Source organism: Ostrinia nubilalis, chromosome 21, assembly GCF_963855985.1.
Source record: "Ostrinia nubilalis chromosome 21, ilOstNubi1.1, whole genome shotgun sequence".
NCBI classification, from domain to species: Eukaryota; Metazoa; Arthropoda; class Insecta; order Lepidoptera; family Crambidae; genus Ostrinia; species Ostrinia nubilalis.
The window spans coordinates 5,078,190-5,101,901 of record NC_087108.1 but is presented as its reverse complement, the minus strand read 5'-3'; the positions used below and the strand labels follow the sequence as shown (position 1 = coordinate 5,101,901).

The 23,712-nt window shown below is 36.8% G+C and overlaps 2 protein-coding genes across 2 annotated transcripts in view; one reads left to right on the top strand and one right to left on the bottom strand.

Moving 5' to 3' along the window:
* The window catches only part of LOC135082445 (unconventional myosin-XVIIIa-like), a 95,597-nt gene extending 72,848 nt beyond the window's left edge, over positions 1 to 22,749 (bottom strand). Inside the window, exons 1-2 of the mRNA XM_063977240.1 lie at positions 20,642 to 22,749; positions 1,152 to 1,424 (exon numbers count right to left, since the gene is read on the bottom strand). Of these exons, the coding sequence (XP_063833310.1) occupies positions 1,152 to 1,424; positions 20,642 to 22,696 (2,328 nt within the window). The 5' untranslated portion in view covers positions 22,697 to 22,749. The remainder of the gene's footprint in view (positions 1 to 1,151; positions 1,425 to 20,641) is intronic.
* Positions 1 to 23,712, top strand: part of LOC135082166 (piggyBac transposable element-derived protein 4-like) — a 125,427-nt gene that overhangs the window by 79,887 nt on the left and 21,828 nt on the right. The window lies entirely within an intron of this gene.

The following is a 23,712-nucleotide window of genomic DNA, read 5'->3' as shown; positions in this document are numbered from 1 at the left end:
GTTGAGTACATATCCCCATAGCATCGCGGCCTCCCCCTACTAAGAAGAATCTGTTATAATGGGTCAATTCTCACCCATACCTTGGAATATGTACTGTACTTATGTACATGAGACTATACCACGCTACAAAAAGTTCTTGGGCGATTCACACCGTGCGCGTGGTCCGAATCACTCGTGGTGTGAAACGCTTTAAGATTCGACCCTTGGACTACGTTCTTGCCGTATCACTGGATGGTGGGTCGATGGCCTATTAACTGGACAGGAAGTAGGGATGTTCTTTCCTTTGATGAAGAATGTGGAATTTGGAAGAATAAAATTATAAATGCGAATAAAATTGGCTTTTCGTGAAAAACTTCTACCGTAACGATTAATGGATGATAATATAGTGCATATTTTTAGAAATGTTTTACGTTTACGGTAAAAGCAAAATTAATTAATACGAGTAATTTATATGTATTTTTCCCGGAAATTGTACGTAAGTAATGTATTAGATATCCTAATCCTAATAATTTAAGTGAAAAAGTTTGAGTTAATATAATCCTACCTATTACATATTTCATTTCTGGCTAAGACACAACTGTCACAACTATTTTTGAGCAAAACTCGATTACAATCAATAAGTAATCATGATCATCGAAAAATCGATAAAACCAGCACATCTCTAGCAGGAAACAGCTCGTGATGCGACACGCGCATTGTGCTCGAACATAGGATAACCTGTGACCGAGTTCTCTCAATTTCGGGTTACGAAATGTGAATTTGTTTGGTAATTCGGCACAATTCGAAGGTTATCAGTACAGTTGGAAACTGTTGATAAATATTGAGTTGAATTCTTTCTAGCCTATTTGTTTTAACATTTGACTTTATGTCTCAGTTCATTCATTTTGGGTCATTTACATTGTTATTCGCCTACACAGGTCACTTCATGTCAAACTGATTTAAAGGATCGGTTCATCCATAACGTTACCTTCCGGTAACCCCTATAGTAAACTAAACGTAATAATATAGGTTAAATGGGACAGGAGTGTGTTCATCACAATAGTCTGACGACGAATCGGGGATAAACTACTCGAATTGGCAGTCCTACACTGATGCCGTTTCGCTGCAGATGTGAGTTTTAACCATGAGCATATAATAAAAGGTACACATACCTGAGCTTGCTTAAGCCTATGCTCGGTCCGATGCACGGCGAGCAGCGGCGTAACGCGAACGAGCAGCCGCCACCACGGCCAGTCGCGAACGGCGAGGAACGCTCGCACGTTCCGCTGCACGCAGCGAGCGGCTGTGTGCTGCGTGCGCAAGCGCTGCGCTCGCCTGCGCGCGAGCAGCCCGCGAGCGCGCGCTTGTAAGCGAACGAGCACGCGCGCGAGCGCTGCGTCGCGACGCGCGTCCAACCCGCCCACGACGCCGCCGCGGAACATAATCTGGAACAATTGGAGAGGATTATAAGACACTTGTTCTATGTGTATAATTTTGGGTATCATATTTAATTGTATCAATCTTTATCATTCTGGTATCATGTCATGATATGTCCTATCATACAGGTAGTTAATATTTCTATTTATTTTTGCGTTAAACGACAAGTCCTGCGTAGGTGCAAAAACATAAGTGTAATTTACTCATATAAATAAATGAATGGGAAATCCTATATTTTTGTTGTTTGAAGTAAAGCCTGACCCTACTATGAACATACTTTCGTTATACTCGTACTTATTTGCAATAAAACGATGACAACAAAAAGATATTATGAAACATAATATCCACGCTTTACCGCCTCCGTGATCAAACACAAGTGCCAAACTTGAGACACGCCAGTCATAATTCACTTTCAAAAGATCAATGGGCACTATCATAATGATCACGCTCATGTCAATATCACAATTGTCATGTAAAGAGCGGCCACAGATTATCTATCACTATTCGGTAACTTTGGTAAGTCGTTACATAAAGTGGCTTTCCTTTTGTTACGTTCCACTGTGCTGGTATGCTTTGGAATGACCGATATGGTATGTGTTACGGACTTAGCAGTAATTACTGTAACAATCATTTTATTGGTCTAATGACTTGTAATCTTGAAGTTACATCAATAAACACAAGCTTTTAGTCATCAATCGGGTCCAAATTGAAGCGTTATCATCACCTGTCAAAATTATCATTTCTATGGAACAGCGACTAACTGTATAGAAGTTAATAAAGTGAAATTTTAACGAGGTGTTAGTTAACTGTTCATTAACAGCGATGTGTTATCTGTTTTTTATGTTTTACTAGCTTTCCGCCCGCGGCTTCGCCCGCGTGGAATTTTGTCTGTCACAGAAAAACTTTATCGCGCGCGTCCCTGTTTCAAAAACCGGGATAAAAACTATCCTATGTTCTTTCCCGGGACTCAAACTATCTCTATGCCAAATTTCATCAAAATCGGTTGCGAGGTTTAAGCGGGAAAGCGTAACAGACAGACAGACAGACAGACAGACAGACAGACAGAGTTACTTTCGCATTTATAATATTAGTTGGGATTCGACGTTTTTAATTATTATTAATGCTGGCATTAGCATATTTTAGCGATCCATTAATTAGTGATTAATATCTACTTAACATGTGCTGTTGAAATTCGGCTATCATGCGGAAACCCCGTTGAAGCGTTAATTTTTATATTTCTAAGAATATGTTCAGGAATAATATCTTATTAAGTTAATGTTAAATATAAGAAAAGAGACAGAATTTTTCAAATCGGTCCAGTCGTTTAAGAGCCTAGAATACAAACAAACAATAAAATCTTTCCTCTTATATTACACCGGTCAACAAAAAAAAAATTTTTTTTTGCGCATGGATTTTACTTATTATATTCTGATTATATAAGCAAATGTACATAAAAAAGTGCGATTACAAATCGAAAATATTTGCTTTTTAAGAAGTTATAGCGATTTGAATTTTCCATCTTCATAGTAGAATGTCTCTCAAGATGCACGTCACATTCTCATTGGGATATATTTATAAATAATTATGGGGGCTTATTCGCAAGAACAAGGGGCACGCTTTCATCAAAATATAGTGGGATTTGAGAAACGACGTTACCAAGGCCAGTATACTGAAAGCATGATAGGGTTAGATTTTTATGAAAAAAATCTTCTATGGAATATGACAAGAAATTAGAACTTTTAATTTTTTTTAAATATTTGGACTCTATTTTAATTTTTATCTTGTGAGAATGAATCTTAAATGGATGTTTGTTATGTTTTAATAATTAGAAATAATGAAAGAAAGAGAGAAAAAAAAATATTTGGCAACAAATTAAATCATCTCTATGTTCATGTTTCATACATTCATTGATATGAATTTTTCTATTTTTTACACATAAAAGCAAATTCAGAACAATTTTTTGTTGCTATTCTTGTTTCTAGGTTATAAAGCAATAAAAATAAGCTATGCATAACCCGTGCGCAAAAATACTGTAGACAGTTGTTATTAGCAGTATAGTGTAGACTAATAAACTAGAAATCTATGTCATCATCATCATCATTTCAGCCACAGGACGTCCACTGCTGAACGTAGGCCTCCCCCAATGACTTCCACATCGCACGGTTGGTAGCGGCCTGCATCCAGCGCCTTCCTGCTACCTTTATCAGGTCGTCGGTCCACCTTGTGGGTGGACGTCCCACGCATTTTATGTATTAAGGCCTATTTCTTTTTTTATCAACAGACCTGACTAATCAGGTGGATTAATGTCATTTAATCCTAATATTACAGGTTTATATGTCATTTAATTAATTAACATTGGATCAGCACTTTCCCTAGCGGTCAGTTCATCAATGGCGAACGTCGTTACACTGACCGTAGCCGAGGTGGCATTATTGTGGCCCATTCAATACGCCATATACAGAGTGGGCTACTTGCGCCGTAGCAATTTGTCGGATAGAGTTGCTTGAACTAAGTAGGCTCGGAGCACACTGGCACAAAACATTTTGTTTTGAGACACTAGCGCCCGTATTCACAAACATTACTATGAGGTCTCATAGTGCGCGTGGACGCACAGGGTGAAACACGAACCAATTGCAATCTCAGAGCTCTATTCAACGCTGTGCGTTCGATTTGCTGCTTCACTTAAGCAAGCATCATTTGTGAATGCGGGCGTTAGTAGTCGAGATAAGTGCAAACGATTATTTATGGCGTTTGGTTTTTGTATAGTATTTGTTTATGGGATCTAAGAACTTGGTTGGTCTGATGCTGAAGATAGTTGAAAAGTACCTACTTAATAATATAAAGGACCAAAAGGACTTGAAAAAGCCGTAAAGAGCTACTAGCGCAGGAGTGCTCAATTTGACGGATAGAGTTGCTTGAACGAAGTAGGCGGGAATACACTGGGTAGTCGAGGTAAGTGCATATCCGAATGTGTATTAATACGTCTGGTTTGGATATTGTTTATCGAAGCTAAGAATATGGTTAATGCTTGTGAAAAGATTAAGAGTAAATCTTTTCACAAGCATTACTTATTTTTTAGAAGAAATAATATCAATCTGCAATCTATTATCAAGAATCGATTCAAGTTCAAGGAGAGATTAGTTTAATAATTAATATAATAAATCCAAATACAGTCTTCAATTTTTTATGACTTTGAATCGACTTCTGAACGTTGTATCGGAACTAGTAAATTTCATAAACCTACGTTCCCAGGAAGCACTAGTATGCAGCTAGCCTAGACAGACCACGAAGATGCTGGCACAGATAAAAAAACTCGCAGCAATAAATCCGTCCGAGTGGTTAAATACTTTAAAGCTAAAAAGGCCACCGACAGAAGAACCGGGAGTTATTTATTGAGCTGCTATGGGGCACGTCCGCCATTTCCCATTCGATGTACTAACCCAGACGTTTAACATTAACTGAGATTGAAAACTGGGGTAAAGGTCTCATATTCCCTTTAGAGGAGGAGTTCAGAATGTATAGTCAACGTCAAATAGTTTGTCACTCCCAAAGTGGCCGAAAAGTTGACAACACAACCTTAATCCAATGTAACAAAGACGTGTTGCGAACTTCTTGGCTACTTTAGGTGTCATAACTATTTGACGCTGAATCTACAGATGACTGCAATAATACACGAGTTGTATTAGGAGTGCCGTCTAGTTAAAAGTTGTTTAAACCCTCAAAAATACTAGAGATTTAGGATTTCAGAGCAAGATCATTTGTTATTGTTAAGTTACTTATAGAATCGAATTAACGTGCTCTCATTTAAAACAAATCATCATCAAATGTTCCCCCAACATTCCCGACAGCATGTCCAATACAGTTCCTTTTTTTGTGTTTATTTTCAACCGCGATGCCACATTAAAAAACTTGGAAAGGCGGAACTTACTTACTTTTTTAACTACTCCACTTTTTGTTTCCCTATTCTTTAAAAAAAGGAAGATTTACTATCCTACAAATTGTCCATGGTTCCCGCTCTCCGTAGTTTCCATTTGATCTGCTTTTATTAAGTCTTATTTTGGAAACGATCGACATCTGAAACGAATTTGGAACGCAGCCCACGTGATTTTTTTTATTCATCTACTGTGACGCAACGAAACGCATTTGTGTGTGAAATCTAATACTTTTTTTACTTTCTTTGGTATGAATCATTTGAGTTATGCAAGTAGAATACCTATTTGTTTAAATGCTGAAGTTAACATGGAGAAAGTTGGTTAAATGTAAGATTTGTAGATCGCATTTTTGAATAAATAATGTACTCCCACACAAAAAGGCTGACCACAAACTGTGAATGGTCTATTATCTGTCTAGTATATTTTATTTTATTTGTTGCTTATTTTAATTGCAATTGTGCATGCAGCTGCGAGAAAATTACATATTGACAATTTTCTGTGGGTAAATTGTGTGTACATATAATGTTTAAACTCAAAAACCCAAAAATAAAACCTTAAAAAATATAGCTCGGAAGCGAAATTCAACCAAAGCTTTAGTTCTTATTTGAGTAGGTAGAGTTAAGCCTTTTTTTAATTAACTGTTTTTTAGACTGGACAAAACCCCATAATATTCATTAATTCCTTTTCTTTTACCTGAACAAATTGGTGCTTGTTAACCCAAACCAATAAACAAGACCAAGTAATGTAATATGATACTTGTTTACACAGTGTTTAGTTTCATTCATAGTAATTAATGGATACTTAACATATTAAATGATTTATCACATGTTTATACGGAAGCGACACCATTTATATCACATTACATAATTATGACTATTTGTATTTTACTGCTAAATGATAGTGATTTTATGTTTGCTATTTATTACCTTAACTTATATGAAAGTTCGTGCATAATTTGGTATATTGATTTCGAAATTCAAAGATGAGATCATTTATTATCTACCGATTCAAAAATTAGAGATTCCAGAAGCTTCTTTTGGAAGATACTTACGAGTATGTTGAGGTTTAAGGCATGATGTAAAAGTATGTTAAAATTATGTAGAATTTTCAGCACTTAACAAACGGCACAAAATCAGATTCTACCAATAATTTAATACAGTTATGTCATAATTATTATCTTCAGATCAGCATCAACATAACAGAAATGTCTTCTACCCTCCAATAGTCAACTGGGACGGACAGTTTTTTTAGATCAGTGAGATGTGCATGTGCATTGTGCATGCTATGCTTATAAAACGCAGTTTAGAGCAGTAATGTTGAAGAAAGCAAAATACTAATCAGTCAACTTCGAGGCATAAAAATGTGCAGTCAATTTGCTTGATAGAAAGTATAGCTTGCTCATGAAAAATTATGAATCTGCCAACGATAAAATTGATATTTTAAAATATGACAAAGGATGGCGACAAAAAGTTAAATAGACTTAGGGCTGATTTTTCAATCGTCAGATATCTTTTAACTGAATAATAACCTTGTCATTTTGACATATTTGCCATATTCAAACTGTCAATGTGTCAAACTTATTCTTCAGTTAAAAGTTATCTGACGATTGAAAAATCAGCCCTTAGTATAATTAATTTAGTTTGAAGCTATATGCATTAAAATAAAGCTGTATGTTTTTTTAACACTTAAAGATCAATAAATAAACGCTTTAATAGGTGGCTCAATGCTAGAACCATACATGAAGAAAAATATTTGGCTGATACAGTATTCTGCAAGAGGATATTGCACTCTATAAGTACCTCTATTTGTCTCTGTTACACATGCTTGTATTGCAATTTGAGTAGATGAAACGGATAGAGTCGAGTATATCTTAACTGTAGACTTCACCCTTAACCCTTAGAATGGATCAGTTAATTTATGAATCCTCCGATGACTCGGAGTTAAAACGGAGTTTAAATGAAGGAGATTAAATTAAGTTTAATGTAAGGTTTTCGTGAAATCGTGAGATTAATAACTCATTCTTAGTTAAGATTAAGATAAGTTCCGAATGGTACAGAATATCCTACGCTTTCACAGGAAACTTCTAAAAGAGAGTTTCACTTTGCTATCTTGGTCCATCAGTAGGAGCTACAAACTACAGCAAATCAAGCTAAATGTAGTGGTATCTTATCTCCTTGTAATACAGGCTATTTTGCAACGAAAACGGATAGTCTGATGTGCAAATAAGCAGTACACAAGTCGCAGTTAGCAATAAATATTATAATTAGGTACATGTTCGCTAATAATTTCTCTAATTATAAGCATGAAGATAGCACACGTAAACAATATAAAGATTTATGGGCGTTTGTATGTTATTTTAAACGTATATGACTTTAATGCTGAGATAAGTGATGCTGCTGTCAAGCAATGTATCATGCAGAAAGACACGTCAATAAAGATACTAAAAAAACCCTTAAGTTTACCACAAGATGTGTATAAAAACATGATCACTACTAACATCTACTTTACGACTGGCCTGGTGGTTCGAATATGTACAGACTACGATGTCAGTAGGAGAACTTAGCGGGTTCGAACTCCATTGGGGCCAAATGTTAGTGTCAAGACCGCGAGCATTTACGAAGTACCTATTTGACTATCTTTCTTGTCGTGTCGACAAACCTACACAGTGTCAGCCCAAAACTCCGCCACAAGAGTGGCGTTGTCAGTAGCCTTCATTAAATCTTCCCGCGTGCAGTTGTTTGGGCACGCAGGGCACGACATCATGTGCTTCGTCTACTGGGGAACAAAACCACACTTGCATCCAAGTTTGAGCCATTTAAAAATCCCCTATTTGACTATGTTTACCTGCTAGTAGTCATGTAGATGCTAGATTTGTGACTACATAGGTAGTGTCACAGTTGTAACAATTTAAAATTCATTTATTTACACATTAAACTGACATTGTAAATATGGAATTACACTAGTGAAACAGCAGCTGCATTTAGAATCAAGGGTTATCATCCATAGTTGGGGTCAGGGAGCATTATTTTCTCTCACAAACTGTTATTGCTGGCACTTAATCACTTATATTGCACTAGCAAAGCTTACGATGCCGCTTGAGTAGGTCTCTGATAATAATTTAGAGATTAGCGAATATTTAGAATCAGCTTTAATACAAAATTTTTAAAATCCCTGCTATCAGAGTTGAATAGGATAATTTTGTTTATAAATTGACAAAAGACACGACAAAAAACAAAAAATTGTACAAAAGCAAAGAGTAACATCCTTGTGTTTCCTCCTTGTTCTGTTGTAGAGCGGGCTCTCTCAGCTTTAATCGAGCTTTTTCTGTTGTATTTCCCAACCCCCTTCTGGCGCAGTAACCAGCTAAAATATGATCAGTTTTCCTACATCTAACCCACATCTCACGTTGTTATTGAAAGTAAAATTTCCCTAACACTCGTGCAAAATGATAGTATAGCACATTGTATAAACGGACAAACGCTTAATTATAAACCGAGAGCCTCATTACTGCGCATACAATCACGCGCGGTATCACTATGTCGCGGTACGTGATACGGCTATGATCTGTAGGGCTGCTGACACGAACATTTTCAAACTTGTTTGGTAAGTATAATGCAGTATTTTATTTGTATTGTATGTAGGTAAATTATAACACTTATTGATGAAGTGTATCGCATTGCAGTCATAATCAAAGAGTCTCTATCTTTGATCCAATTTGACTATTTTGTTTTATATGTTAGATGAAACAAATCTATAGTAAGTATCTACTAAGTTGAGTACAAAATCACAAATACTAATAAGTATACGTTGTAGGAATGCAATTTTGTCGCATTGAAAATAATCACGAATGATGCTCTTGTAGTAAAATTATATTTTCTACAATGCCTTGCGTCTTAATATAATACTTGGGAATGTTTTGACATGCAATCTAAGTATCTGTCTATTCCTTTTTTCACATGTAAAAATAAGGATTTGTTTTTATATCTTCTAAACGTTTGCCAACCTTAAGCGAATTGTGATTCCGCGAAACAATCACTAATACATTTGACACCCCGAAAGAATGCGCCCGCACAGCTCACAAGTGATCCATAACAAGCGCGGAGTTTTTAAACATTCAAACCGTTAAAACTTCGATTCCAAATTCGGAATTCAAATATCAGCTCAGTTTCGCGAAATTAAAAATATTTTAAAACAAGAACTCAAACAATAAACACTCCTTCGATTGAAAGATGAAACAAAACACAGCCATATTTTTTTTTCAAGTTTCAGACAGTTTACACTTCGATTCCAATTTCGAAATTCAAATATTAACTCAGTTTCGCCAACTCATAAATATTTTAAATCAAGAACACGAACAAAGACAAAACTCCTTTGAATGAAAGACGAAACAAAACACAACCATAATATTCGTATGTTTTTTAAGAACAAATTATGAAAAGGCTCATCCAGTCGACAAAGTACGTAATAAAATGGAATAAATTACATTTTAATGCAATATTAACAACAAAAGTATAAAGACACATGTCTGACGAGTACTTAATCAGTCGACAGCTGTCCAACTAGTAGGCAAGTATGAGAAAATTCAGTTTCGTCAAAGTAGACAAGTATAATTACGATAATGGCGCATAAATTACATGAAATAATGTCAATTTTAATCCAGTCAAGTATTTATGAGAGGAAATGTGGACAATATGCATTAAAAAGTGGTTGAACGTGGTAGACATAATAACATCTCATGTTGATAGCCCAATAAATAAATGTTATGAATACCTTAACCCTTAAACGGACAAGCAGGTTAAAATTTGTATTGTTTTTTGATGTAATAATATAGCCAATTTTCGGCTTGAGCGATAAAAACATAGTATTCAATATATCAAAGGCGGCCAACAAAAACATCGTAAAATCATTTGTTACGTTTATTGTTATTATTCAATAAGTAAATTAATAAAGTCTATGTACACACAAATCACAGTTTTGAAAACCGTTTGTTTATTTGTTTGTCCAATAACTCACTCCGGTCGCTGACCTTTCAAACAAAAGACGTAAGGCGTTGCAACAGTTGCAATGCTGTAGAAAAAGCGCGGAAGAGCCCCCGCCTGGTGGGTGCAAGAAAAAGACACGCTCCGCGGATTATGCGCACCGTTAGTGGCGTGGCTTCGGGATTTGATAGTTAAATAGCGGGTTATCTATTGATAAATCAAAAAATATGCAGATAGGGGAATAAGGAAGTGGGTGTGGTGGTTTTAGATTACCATTAACAAGTACAATTGCACCCAAAGTTAGCTGGGTGGTACTTATCGCAAAATGTAGGTATCCATAATTACACTGACAATCTAAGCAACCGTCCCTATTATAACATCAAGTTATCGTTAATATAAGCCAGGCCAGTCAAACTACATACTAAAAAGTCTATGCATTACAGGAGCATATTACCCGCTGGACTTTCCAGGTGTTCAACTATTCCCACCCAGTCGCAGGCGGCCATTACCGAGCCCACCTGCGGCTCTGTCATTACAGGGCTAGGGTTGCCGCTAGTAAAATTAAGTTTTCAACTTACATAAAGTGATTGGATTTGCGTTTTTTGGGCGCATGTGGCACTTTTTTTACGTACATTATTATGCCTAGCACGATAACGACCTTTTTTTTTAATACTATGCCGGGATTATTTTTGAGAGAATACTTGTACTTACCTACATGTTTGTTAATTTGTCCTATTATAATTAATGAAATAATTTTGGACTTTTTCGTAATTTCTTAAAAAGAGCAGTAATAATTTGGCCTTCATAAATTTTTGCCCTTTATTGGTGTTTTAGGGGTTAAGAATTGGCAGCAGTATCTTTCCAGTTAATCAAATATGTTTTGGTAGCTTAGTTACTTACTTTAAAGGTTGTCTTCAGTTACTTGAAATTATTGAGATAGTGCATGCATCATTTCCTTCTAATCTTATCTTATAACGAAAACAGCATGCTCAACAGAAACAATGGTACGTGGTTTACCGCTGTCCATTTTGTATGCAGATCGAAAACGTTTCGCCTGTTTTCTCACGGCGTATCTCTCGCCGTATCACGCGTAGAAAGGCGTTCGACCTTAGAATTGCAACTGGATAAGTTGAGTGGCGATTTAGGCTCGCTATACACTTACAGCTCGAGCAGTTAGCCAGTGATCGCTCTTGCAGTTTTATACTGGTTTTCTTTAATCAATTGTAATCTAAATCCGTCAGTCAGGTTACCCCCCAAGGATAGAGGTCTCACAGTGCGCGTGGATGTACAGGGTGACACACGAACCAATCACAGAGCTCTATTCAACGATGGGCGTTCGATTTGCTGCTTCACTTAAGCGAGCATCGTTTGTGAATACGGGCGTTAGCCAGTGATCAACAAACGGACCGCTCTTGCAGTCATAATCAACAGATTGAAGCTGCCATTGATAACTGTTATAGCAGTTGGTATTAACTGTCCAAAAAGTCACAAGCTTGCGACGTGGAAGGAAGGTCTATTCCACTTTGATCACTCGGATTTGATCACCCAGGTGATCAAAGTGGAGTCCAAGCGACACTTTGGTGTCCTTTGAGCGCCCATGGATAAGAAGTCCACTTTGATCACCTAGGTGATCTTACCTATGGGTGATCAAAGGACACCAAAGTGTCGCCTGGAGTTCACTTTGATCACCTGGGTGATCAAATTCCGGTTATCAAAGTGGAATAGACTGGAATAAAGACCGCGGACGGAGGTATCAAACTCGAGAGCAGTCGACAGCTCGAAGCTGTCGATGCTAACTGCTTCAAGTTGTTCGTGTATAGCGGGCCTTAGAATTGCAACTGGATAAGTTGAGTGGCGATTTAGTCTCGTTCGAAACGGGGAAAGTTACAGGTTTGATTATGTAGGAGCACTTTGTAAGCGTGTGCACTTGACAGAATAGAGGTCGGGCGCGGGCTTGGAAATTGAAATTGGTAATAGATAATCTTAGATAAAAAATTAATAGCAACAAGAAGAAGACTTTGGAAGATGTTTTAATATATTTCAGAGCATGATTATTGGCGGATTTAACTTACTTATTTAGTGACGTCAAGATAACAAAGTAGGTAATTAAATTCTACACATCGAATTAAAACTAAGAAAAACCTTGAGGTACATCCTTCAAGGTTTTTCCGAATGAACTTCAGAAGGATCAAGGTAGATGATAAGAAATACATGAATAAATATACTTAAGTGTCAAGTCTTGGTCTAAACTGAAGACATTTAATTTCAGTTAACTAAAATGGAATTCATGAAAATCCTGCCGAACTCTAAATGAAAGCACCCCAATAACTTCTCGATAGCATACTCGTAGAAGAATAATTGGAAAACGATCCAAATGGACCACATATAAGACCACTTATTATAAGCCCTTATAAGCGAAACAATAAGTTCGTTTATTTAATTTGAAGCATTTATCTACTAGTCTAACAATCGTTATACCTTGTTTAGTATCAAGAAAGTCCGGGTCAGAGTTGTTAACATGTTTTGCAGATCAAGCACTACATTTTCGTTGCAAAATAGAACTTAATACAATTAAATAAGATGCCACAATGTTAAACTTCATTTGCCGTGGTCTATACTTAAAGGAAAGCAGGAAAATTTTCATAATTACATTTAACATTTTGCTTCATTTATTCATAGCACACAACCGTGTTATATTTTATTTCCTTCCTTTTAACTTTCTTAGAACATGATTTTTAATTTATTACATTAACTAACTCGACTTTGTGAGGGACTCAAACTCGAACCTTAATAACTGGTTTCCTTTTGAAATTATTTTTGATATTCTAGAGTTATATGATGATAAACGTTGGCTTATGTACGAAGAAATTCAGAAAACACTCTGTTTCAAAACTAAAAAGGTATAGTTTTCAAATTTTATCAATTTAATGCTCGTTGAATGAAAATCATTTATTTCCAAATTGTTTCAGGATGCCACTTTGATAGATTTTTCGTCGAGATTCTTATTTTTTAGTTAAATCATTTCGGTAAATGGGAATCGGTAACAAACACGAGATGGTAATGACCGTGCCAGGTGGCCGCGGTAATGACCGCCGCGAGTGCCAGACAAATATTATGATGGCCTACACTTTCGTTATGCCCTCTTTTGTCATCTGTTGTTTTGGGTGTTTTTACTGTTATACCATACTAGCTGACCCGGCGAACTTTGTTCCGCCTTAATGGCAATAAATAAGCAGACTTTTTTTTTAATTTCGAACGGGATAAATGTATCCTATGTCCTTCTCCTGGCTCTAAACTACCTCCCTACCAATTTTCAGCTAAATCGGTTCAGCCGTTCTTGAGTTATAAGTGGTGTAACTAACACGACTTTCTTTTATATAGATATAGATTTGCAGTGTCGTGTACAGTCAGCGTCTAATAGTTCGTGACACCCAAAGTGGCCGAAAAGTTGACAACACAACCTAGCAATAAATCTATACTAATATTATAAATGCGAAAGTAACTCTGTCTGTCTCTCTTTCACGCCTAAACCACTGAACCGATTTTGATGAAATTTGGCATAGAGATAGTTTGAGTCCCGGGAAAGGACACAGGATAGTTTTTATCCCAGTTTTAGAAACAGGGACGCGCGCTATAAAGTTTTTCTGTGACAGACAAAATTCCACGCGGGTGAAGCTGCGGGCGGAAAGCTAGTAGGCTATTTATGAAGATCTGTGACAACGCAAAAGCTAGTACAGCAATAAAACCTTCAAATGACACCTCTAATAATACTCGCAGTTACTCGCCAATGTGTGGTCTTTGCACGTGTCATTATATTGTATTTAAATACGTGAATTGTCGAGATTTTCGTGCAAATAATAATACGACAAAGCAAATTACCTACGGCCAGCTGTGGCCGTGTTTTAAAAAGCACAAAACCAGCAATCAGTATTACTGTTTTTATTACACTTTATTATTAACAGTTTTAAGTATATTGGCTTCAACTGTCTTTTAGAAGGGAAACGTAGCGTACGTGGAAATAGTATTTCAGCTGGTATTTACCTACTTACTAGAATTGTTTTTAATTATAAGTTGTTAATAACACAACAAAACAATAGTTTAAATTGTTTGTTCAACAATGGAAGTGTTTAGAAAGAAAATATAATGTAAATAATGCTTATGTAAACGTTTAATGTTATCTTAATAACTTAATTGTGTAAAATGTTAAGTTTTTAACAATAAGGCGTCACAATAAAATAATAGAATTACTTCTGGAACCTGTTATAAACGGGTTTCTTGTATGTAGTTCTTTTTGTATTCACTTTTTCCAAAATATTGTCAATCAGAGTCAGCTTGTTTAAAGCTTATTGGTATAACAATGTTTTCTATCCTATTTAACACAGCAAGCTCGTGGAAAAAAGCCTAGTCACACACCTTGAGAAAAGTTTCTGATTTTAATTAGAATGCATATGCAAAGTCAGAACTGATCTGTACTTCTATCACATGTGAAAAATGATTGCTCAACTTTCATAAGCAAGCATTTGTATTGCGACTTTCATATAAATACAATAATACACGTTATTACGTATTGCACAAAAAATTATACGAGTCAATCATTATTTCAGATATTACAGACAGGAAGCCGCATTGTATAAATAATCGACTTTCGCCAGACAGACGGACAAAGCAATAAAATGTATGTAGCGAATGCGAGCTTTAATTGCTACCATTGTGGCAATGGTCGTATGTATTATTCGAATTTGAACCATATCATTTGGAAAATAAGGTTTTACAGTGCGTTGAATGAAATGGACAGCTGATTAGAAAGATATTGCGAAGTAATATGTCTAAAAATAGACGAGTAAGGTCTGAAAAGGTTCATACAAATAAAGTGGCATATACTCGTAAGACGAATGAACGAATCATATAGCTTCTGGCATCTATCTACATAACATTACCTAACTACATTAATACATTTTTATTTGGATTTGAGGACAATAAACTGACATTCCAAAAGTCCACCAATGAATATCAAATACATAAAGAAAACAAAACAAATCACTTTTGCATCTAAGACATCGAAGCGAAACAAAACCTAAACCTAGTCCACTTAAACTAAGCAGATCAACAAAATTGGTATTAACGTTACATTACATTAAAATTTATACCCTCAGTGAGAATTGAAGTCGCAAAAACAATGCTTTGGAGTCCCAAACGTAATTTCACTGAAAACTCAATATAAGAAAGGTAAATAAAAAGTGTACTAACAACCGACCGGTCGTTGTAGAAATGTAGGGCTTTGTCCAGCAGTGGACGTCATTTCGATGAAACGAACAAACTAACAACTTCATGACCTCAAGTGTAACGAATGCAGAGAACTTTAAAATGACATCTTGTTATATTAAACTATGCCCAATGCGATTGTAATGGTTGATGGCATAGATAACGTCACTACAGAAGAGCAACTCAAGTCTAACACCGTGAAATCTTGTCCAGTTGTAGGTATTAAGTGCGTATCCAACAACATTTACGCCCGTATTCACAAACATTACTATGAGGTCTCACAGTGCGCGTGGACGCACAGGGTGACACACGAACCAATCACAGAGCTCTATCCGACGCTGTGCGTTCGATTTGCTTAACTTAAGCAAGAATACGATAATGTCACTGGTGAGCACGTCAAGCTTAACACTATGTGTCTTGTTCAATTGTAATAAGTGTTATTATCCAACAACAATGTAGTCCGATGAGTTAATGCACTTCTAGGGATTGATTGCTTAACATGTTGATGTTTGGTTACGTCTAAACAACAATTATGTTAAAATTAAGTCATAGTTATGTATTGTGTTTGTGGTACAACTGTGAACAGTATACAGTCATATAATGTGCATAAGATGCTGCTGACGTCATCCGTACTAAATCATAATAATACATAATACCATTTAAGTTAAACCATTGAAGAACATAATGTTATTACAAGGAACTTCTGACGATATTTTCCGTAGTAATTACTTAGATGCAGATGGCTAACTTTCTTTAAAAATACACTTTATAGTAAAAGAACCTTCATGAGACTAATAAGAACACGGAACCCTCAATTCCCAAGTTCGGCTCGCTCTTAGCTCATTTTCTTATTGCTACTGTTCTACTTATCGAATACAAACACGCGAAACAAAACGCAAATACCAAGAAAACTAGAAACGGAATAGACATCGTCAATTACACGACTAGTTGTACACTATGTTGTTACTAGTTCGATTTGGATGTCAGTGGGTTAGACTACAGGGTGTTAGGTAAATGGGTATATTAACCGACGAAGTCAGAAATTTGATATCATCATTTGATTTTTTTAAATTTTCATACAAAATAAATTTTATAAAATCCGATTTGTTTGAAAATGAAAATTATTAAAATGAAAATATCAATTTTCTGACTTCAACATACCATTTATATGCCCATGTTAGCATGGGCTAGTGCCGGCTCATATACCCATTTACCTAACACCCTGTATATCCCCCTTATTACAAAAAAGTTAAACCTGGGACGAACACTAGTTTAAACAGAGTTTAACCAGTCTAAGTTTTTGTAATAAGGTTCAGCTCTTAACTCACTCAGTGTCTGAGGTATGAGAGCAGCACAGGGGTGATATTGACATAATTATTACGTGACAAAGCACATAAAGTGTTTCGAAACGGACTACTATTCCGGAGGTTGCAGGTTCAATTCCCGCACAGTACAAACATTTGTGTGCATGAACATATTTGTTTGTATTGGACTGGGTGTTTTCTATGTATAATAAGTATGTATTTACAAAAAAAAAGTATTTAAATATGTTTATATCCGTTGTCTAGTAATAGTACAAGCTTTGCTTAGTTTGGGACTAGAAGCGCAGTGTAAAATGTCCAAGGATATTTATTATTTATTTATTATATCCAAGGATTATTTATTTAATTCTGCAGGAGATCTGAAATCTCCCTGACGTTTGACGTTACAAAAACCCTCCCGTGCCGCTCCCATTCCTCAGGCACTGACTGATTTAAGCGTTACTATAGAAAAACAAGAACAAGTGAGCCAAGAGACAAGTGAGCATCTCATCTCCATCAATCGTCGATCAGATCACCAATAATAGTTGTACCGTTGTTATAACAAGTCAACTGTTGTTTCCGTTATTTGTAAGAAAGGCTTTCCCCGATACAGCCTGGGGAAATAAGCCAGCACATAAGAAATGATGTTTGAATTATACGAGTTTTAATTGGAAAATATTTTGCCAACAGCAGACGTCTCATTGCTCAAATAAAAACTAAATAATTACATCAATACCTTGTTTTCTTTGGAACATAATGATTTACTTATCATTACTAAGAAATATCGCAAGTCTGTAGCTAATAGGATAATGTATTCGGTGCTGACAGATTCTTTATTTTATAACTTAGATTGTTTTTCTGTTTCTGATGGCTTTGTGTGTGTCATCTAACTACCCGTTACGAAGCAGTGTATCATCTAATGACAATAAAATAAAGCAGCTTTCCAAAATCGACCCTTAATTTCGATTGAACATAGCCCAAAACGAATGGCTTTCTAAAGTTAAAGTTCTTGGGCTGTCTGTTCTCTCTGTGTTGTGTCCTCGAAGGGAAAGCTAGGACGTGATGAGCATCAGGTATATGCCCGAGCCGTGGACTCTAATGCCTAATTTAAACCCGAAAGCAATTTTATTAGAAATTGCAAACGTGACTTGATATATTCAATCTCTGACAGCTGGACGCCGAACGAATCCAGAAACACGTGCACGTAATGGTGATATGGTTTTGTATTATATAAATGTATACTTTAAAGATATACTATACAAGAATATGTAGTAAGAAAGAAATACAACTGAATTGTCATGCCAAATGGCTTGCAGGCAAAAATCAAGAGGCAGCAATGGAAATAAAGTCTATGTCCATTACAAAGTTAGTAGTTAGGGAGTAAACTTTGATTTAACAAGCAGTAGAGAAACTGTTTCCTTAGTAGAGAATTTAGAGAAATCTATAGCTACAAAAATACCCAAAACTTTTAGAAGGAAATTAAAAGATAAAGTTATACATAAATCTCGAAGCTTGTAGACATATCAAATTCCATTCAGAAGTCGTGACCGAGTAAGAGCATAACAGTGAGTGTATCATAAAATTCCGAAGAATTACATCACATAAATTTAGTTTTCTGATATCAAAGAATTAAAACGTATCGTAAAAGACACTAATTGATTCTTAAAATGCTCGTAAATTGAGTAAATGCCGCGAAATAGAAAGTGTTCGGACGACGAATTATAATAACTGAATGTGCCTTTCATGTTTTACAATTTGTAAAGAGCGTTCTGGGCGCTATTATACTGTCGAGAAAAGTGAACATGGTGATTACTCAATAATTGTGCCAGATGATAAAATATCTCGGGGATTCGTCCAAAAACATAAATTTTGACTGAGAGCGTTTATATGGTAATGTGAGACCGTTTTCTTGTACGTAATTGGGTAAATGTTGCTTTAAGTCACGGTTATGACCACTGTTTTAAAGATAATAAGATTGACAAAATGTGATGCCATAGTACTTTTTGTTGCCAAACAATCGATTATTGTATTTGTACTTTTCATGATAAATTGAATTGGCCAAAAATAACTTGAAAATACTTTAAAATTATGCGCTTTCAAATATACGAGTAGAATAATGCTCCACAATGCAGGTGCAGCTATTGTTAATTCAAGTCTAGATAGCGTATTATACAGTTAAAAAGATACCGTTCAATATTCATAACTGTGCAAATATCGCTCGAAGGAGTTTCATCAATAAACATTTAGTTATACGTAATATTTGCCGTCAAATAGCAACGAGAAAGTTGAAACTAAAAGTGCAATTTTTTCACGTAGCCAAGGAAACATTTCGAACTTGACAGGTAACTAATAACGAGGTTGAGAGACTAGAAATCTTTATCCGGATTTAAAACTTGATATAAACAAACATTGAGTTGCATAATTGACGTAACATATCGTATAGAAAAAATAAATATAGCCCGGAAATAAGATATTAGCGATTTTGTCATGTCAAGTCGTGTTGAAGACTTGTTCTGGTACTTGAACGAGTTCGACAAGTAGGTGGACAACTAGCCTAGAATATGGACAGATTAATCTCTGTTGATTAAGAACATTGATCGTGCCCTAATCGTCCGTTAAAGATGTGGAGATTAGATTTCCTTTTAGCGACAGCACGTACAACACGATCATTATGAATTGCTTCATGGCCGTCCTACTTTTTTACGTGAAAAATTATACCCATTGCCGAATATTTACTTATACGTAAGACTGCATCGCAGGTGACGTAAAAGGTAAACGTCAAAAGTATTTCGGTGAAAGCAAGAGCGTAAATAAATCTGGCCCCAGAGCTGACCCCTGCAGCGCACCTGTTGCGTGACGTGAAACCGCCAATAAAAATGAACCCCATAAAGTAATTTCGGCTGAAGTGATGATTACCAATATATTACAAGCAATAAATATAAATTAACACGTTCACAGTAGGACTCTTATTGTCGATTCAGGAATGCAAGCGTAAAAGCCCATTACATAATTTGAAAAATGACCGCCTAAAACGAATAGTTGTTTAATGCAAATTGGACGTTTAAGAGACAATCGGTGGTCGACCATTAGATAACTGTTCTGACACGAAACAAAACTATTTGACCCCAAAGCTTAGCTTTCAATGCTTTGGATTAAGAACGGAATGCGAAGCTTATGTAAAATTAAATTCGATAATAATCTTGTATCTATTATGCGTAACCAGTGGCTGAGCATACAATTTTATTAGCGATTTTTATTTATGAAGTTATTTTATTATGTCTATGAATCTATGAATATATCGATTTTTAAATATAGAAAAATCTGCTACATGCCGATGATATAAGGCATGTGAAAGGACCTTTTACTAATTTGAAATTCAGAATTAACAATGCCGATGGCGTCTAGTCACGGTTACTCATCAGCGGTCGCCGATATGCAATTCATACATATTTTGTATGAATGCTTTTTGTTCGACTTTGCTGTACTGAAGGCATGCGTGTTTTACAAATTTAAAGCAGCGTCGAATGAATAGGAAAGGGGTCTTTGACCGCCCGCGTCTTTAATATTGACATCAGGTGTGCGGACAGCTTTCAAGCAAATCTCGCTCGACTAGTTAGATCGGTTAGCGTTAGTTACTATGGCATATCTGCGGTGATCTAAATTATGGCGCGGTCGATTAAGGAGAGGTGTAGTGTGCAGGTAAACAGCACCTGTAATTTGTTGTTATCGATGTGTTAACAGTGTCGCGTACCTGTTCGTCCACTTTCGGAGCGTCGGTGGCGCGGGTACCGCTAGCGACCTCGTTGGCTCGCCCGTTGCGCCTGGCGGGCCGCACGGGACACACAGTCTTCGCATTCTCAGATAAATCTATCCCAAACTCTTTGGGGCCGTCGAAAATCTTGCAATCCACTTCGTCGATAGAGCTATGCACGGGGCTCAGATCGCGCACGTTGTCGAACGCCGGGTCGTTGTCGTTGGCCGCGTCGTTCGAGACGTGCCCGGAGTCGTCGCTGCAGTCTGAGTGCGTATCTGATATCTTTTCATCAGCATGTTTATGCAACTCGAGCTTTTTGTCTTGGGAGCATATTTTCGAATCGTTCCTTGATTCCACATATTTTATTTGCCGGCCGACGAGTGTGCTCAAGTGGTTATGGAAAGTTGTATTCGCAACGCACAGTTCCTTGTGTACGGCTGGGATGATTTTACAACTTACGAACTGCGCGCTATCCGCTTTAGATTCCATAGCAGTTTTGAGTTCTAATTTTTTTACGATTGACTTGACAGGTGTCAGTACCGCATTGACCTCATCTGTGTCGTTTCCATTTCTTTTGGTTTCCGACGCTGCTATGACTATATCTCTTTTGTTTATTTTTCTCTGCTGTATTTTTGCGCGAACTGCGTTTAGTTCTTCCGTGTAATCTTTCATAGGCGCTTTCGGCGAAGGGATTTTTTTGTTATCACCCAGCTCTTTCTTAACTTTTTCCAATTGGCGCTTTATTTCTGACCTTAAACTGAGTTGAGATTTTTGTCTTATTTGTTTGCCTGGCTCGGACTTTTCAGCAGGTTTTTTGAGAGCAGTTTGTTTCTTTTTCTGAGCACACTCTCTAGCCTGGTCTACATTGTTTAGATCAACAGGAGTGGGAGAAAATAAAGCTCTGGTGCTGCTGAATTTGTTGTGCGACATGTGACTCCTAATCACCGGGATCTTGCTAGGAGAGCCCGCGATAGAAGTGGTGGACCTCGTACGTTCCAAGCTAGGAGACATCATTACCTCATTCCCAATTTCCCACACACTCTTTGCTTTCTGCATTTGTGATTTGGGCGCCTCTTTACTTTCTAAAGATGTCTTTGTATTTGATGATCCATTATCTGTACATGTTTTAGATTTTGTTTTCTTTGGATCGCTCACTCTTTTCTCGAGTTTTTTCGTCACCGGTTTCGTTTTGGATATAACCGGAACGGGCGTTGACGGTGGATTAGATAAAGTCTTTTTTAATATTCTCGTTTTAACATCCAGTTTTTTTAAATCTTCGTTCTTAATGCAGTTCAGCCGCGACGGGTTTTTAGACGAGATTTTATATGTGGCATACTTATCTGAATTCATATTTTCACCAGCCGAAGGTGCCAAAGGCATTAGCGGGGATGTAAGTTCCTTTCCTTTCATGTCGTCGAGATTCCACAAACTGGTTGTTTTGTCTATAGAGTTATTACGTGCTACTTTGCTTCGCGTCTTACTATCACTTTGCGAGTCCGAATTTGCTTTTTTCAAAATGCAGCGCGATTCAATAATGCTGCAAGTTTTTGATTTTTGCAATTTTGGCACAATGAAACTGTTTTTAGACGCGTTTACATCTGGAGTCAGCGATGTACTGGAATTAAATTCCGATAATATTTTATCGAAAGACTGCAACGCTTTGTTAAGTTTAGATTCAGCGGAAACTTCACTAGTGTTGGCCGGCTTCACTATAACAATATTTTCGTAGATCGATGAATATCCTTTGGTCTCGTCGAGCAGTGCGTCGCGCTCCACATTCGCAATGTTTACATTCTCGTACACGTGTTGTCGCGCGTTAGCGTCCGTTTTTCCGTTCACAGATACACAATTTTTCAACTTAGGCACGTTATCGTCACTGATTTTCTTTTCTAAACAGGCGGCGATCGCGGTCACTTTGGTCTTGTGTTCGGGTGGCGTTTCGGGACCGACTGAAAAGGTCCTGTAGAATTTTTGCACGGGCGCGTTGGCGGGGTTGGGGGGCGGTTGTGGCTTCTGCCCACCGAATATGTTGAAGACTTTCACTGCGGGCATGACGCGGGCCCGGCGGGCGGTCGCGGAGAACAGAGGCGCGCGCGCGTCGCGGCGTGCGGCGTGCGTGTGACGGCGCGCTGCTATCAGCGACAGTATGAAAGCCAATGTCACAGGCGCCTCTTGGGCGTGACAATGCATCGATAATCACGGCTGCAGGTTCACTTGCGTTCGCTGTCGCTGACATAATTAATTGTTTTGTTTTTTTAAGGGTGGCGTAAATAGAGGCATGGTTATCGTAAGTTATTAATAACTTGAATAAAATATACAAACTGAAATTCAACCGTATTAAGCGGTACTTCTCATAAAGATCTGAGTCCCGTTACGTTGAATAGCCACGTAATTAAAGGAAAGTTATGTGTGTAAACAAAGCAACTATCAAAACATGAGAGTCAAGCATTACCCAAAAATCTACATAGATTATGAAATACCTACCTACCTACTATGAAAAGTAATACAAGATCTTTATCCTTGTGTTTGCGAGAAAAAAGAAAAATCTTTTATTACTTAGTAACTATGTTGGACGCTTGCAACAACGCCGAATTTAGGTTGTTATCATAACATAGCCTACATAGACATCTGAGAAACGATAGACAGAACGAGGTTGCAAAAATAATCAGAACGTTACGAGAAAAAAGAAAAACCTATTTCATAGCAACCTAATTAATTTTGAAACACGGTTATCCTGTTACAAAATGGACATTGCGGTTAATGTGTTTCTGAACGTTAAATACAACATTAAAGACGTACTATTTTTACTTTAAGTTCATCCCGAACTAGAGCGTAATTTGAGCTTAAAGTTGTAATCGTGTTACAGCATTAGTTTGACTTAACTGTGGTAACAGAAAATACTAATAAGATTACTTAACGCTGCGAGGTTACTTTGGGGTAGCCTTAATTACCTAATTATTTCTATTAAGGCTACCAACATAATAAGGTGGTGAGAGTTTACTTAAACCGAACTTAGTTATACCTTGGAGACATAAACGGTTTTTTTCTGTTCAGCCCAAATGTTAACT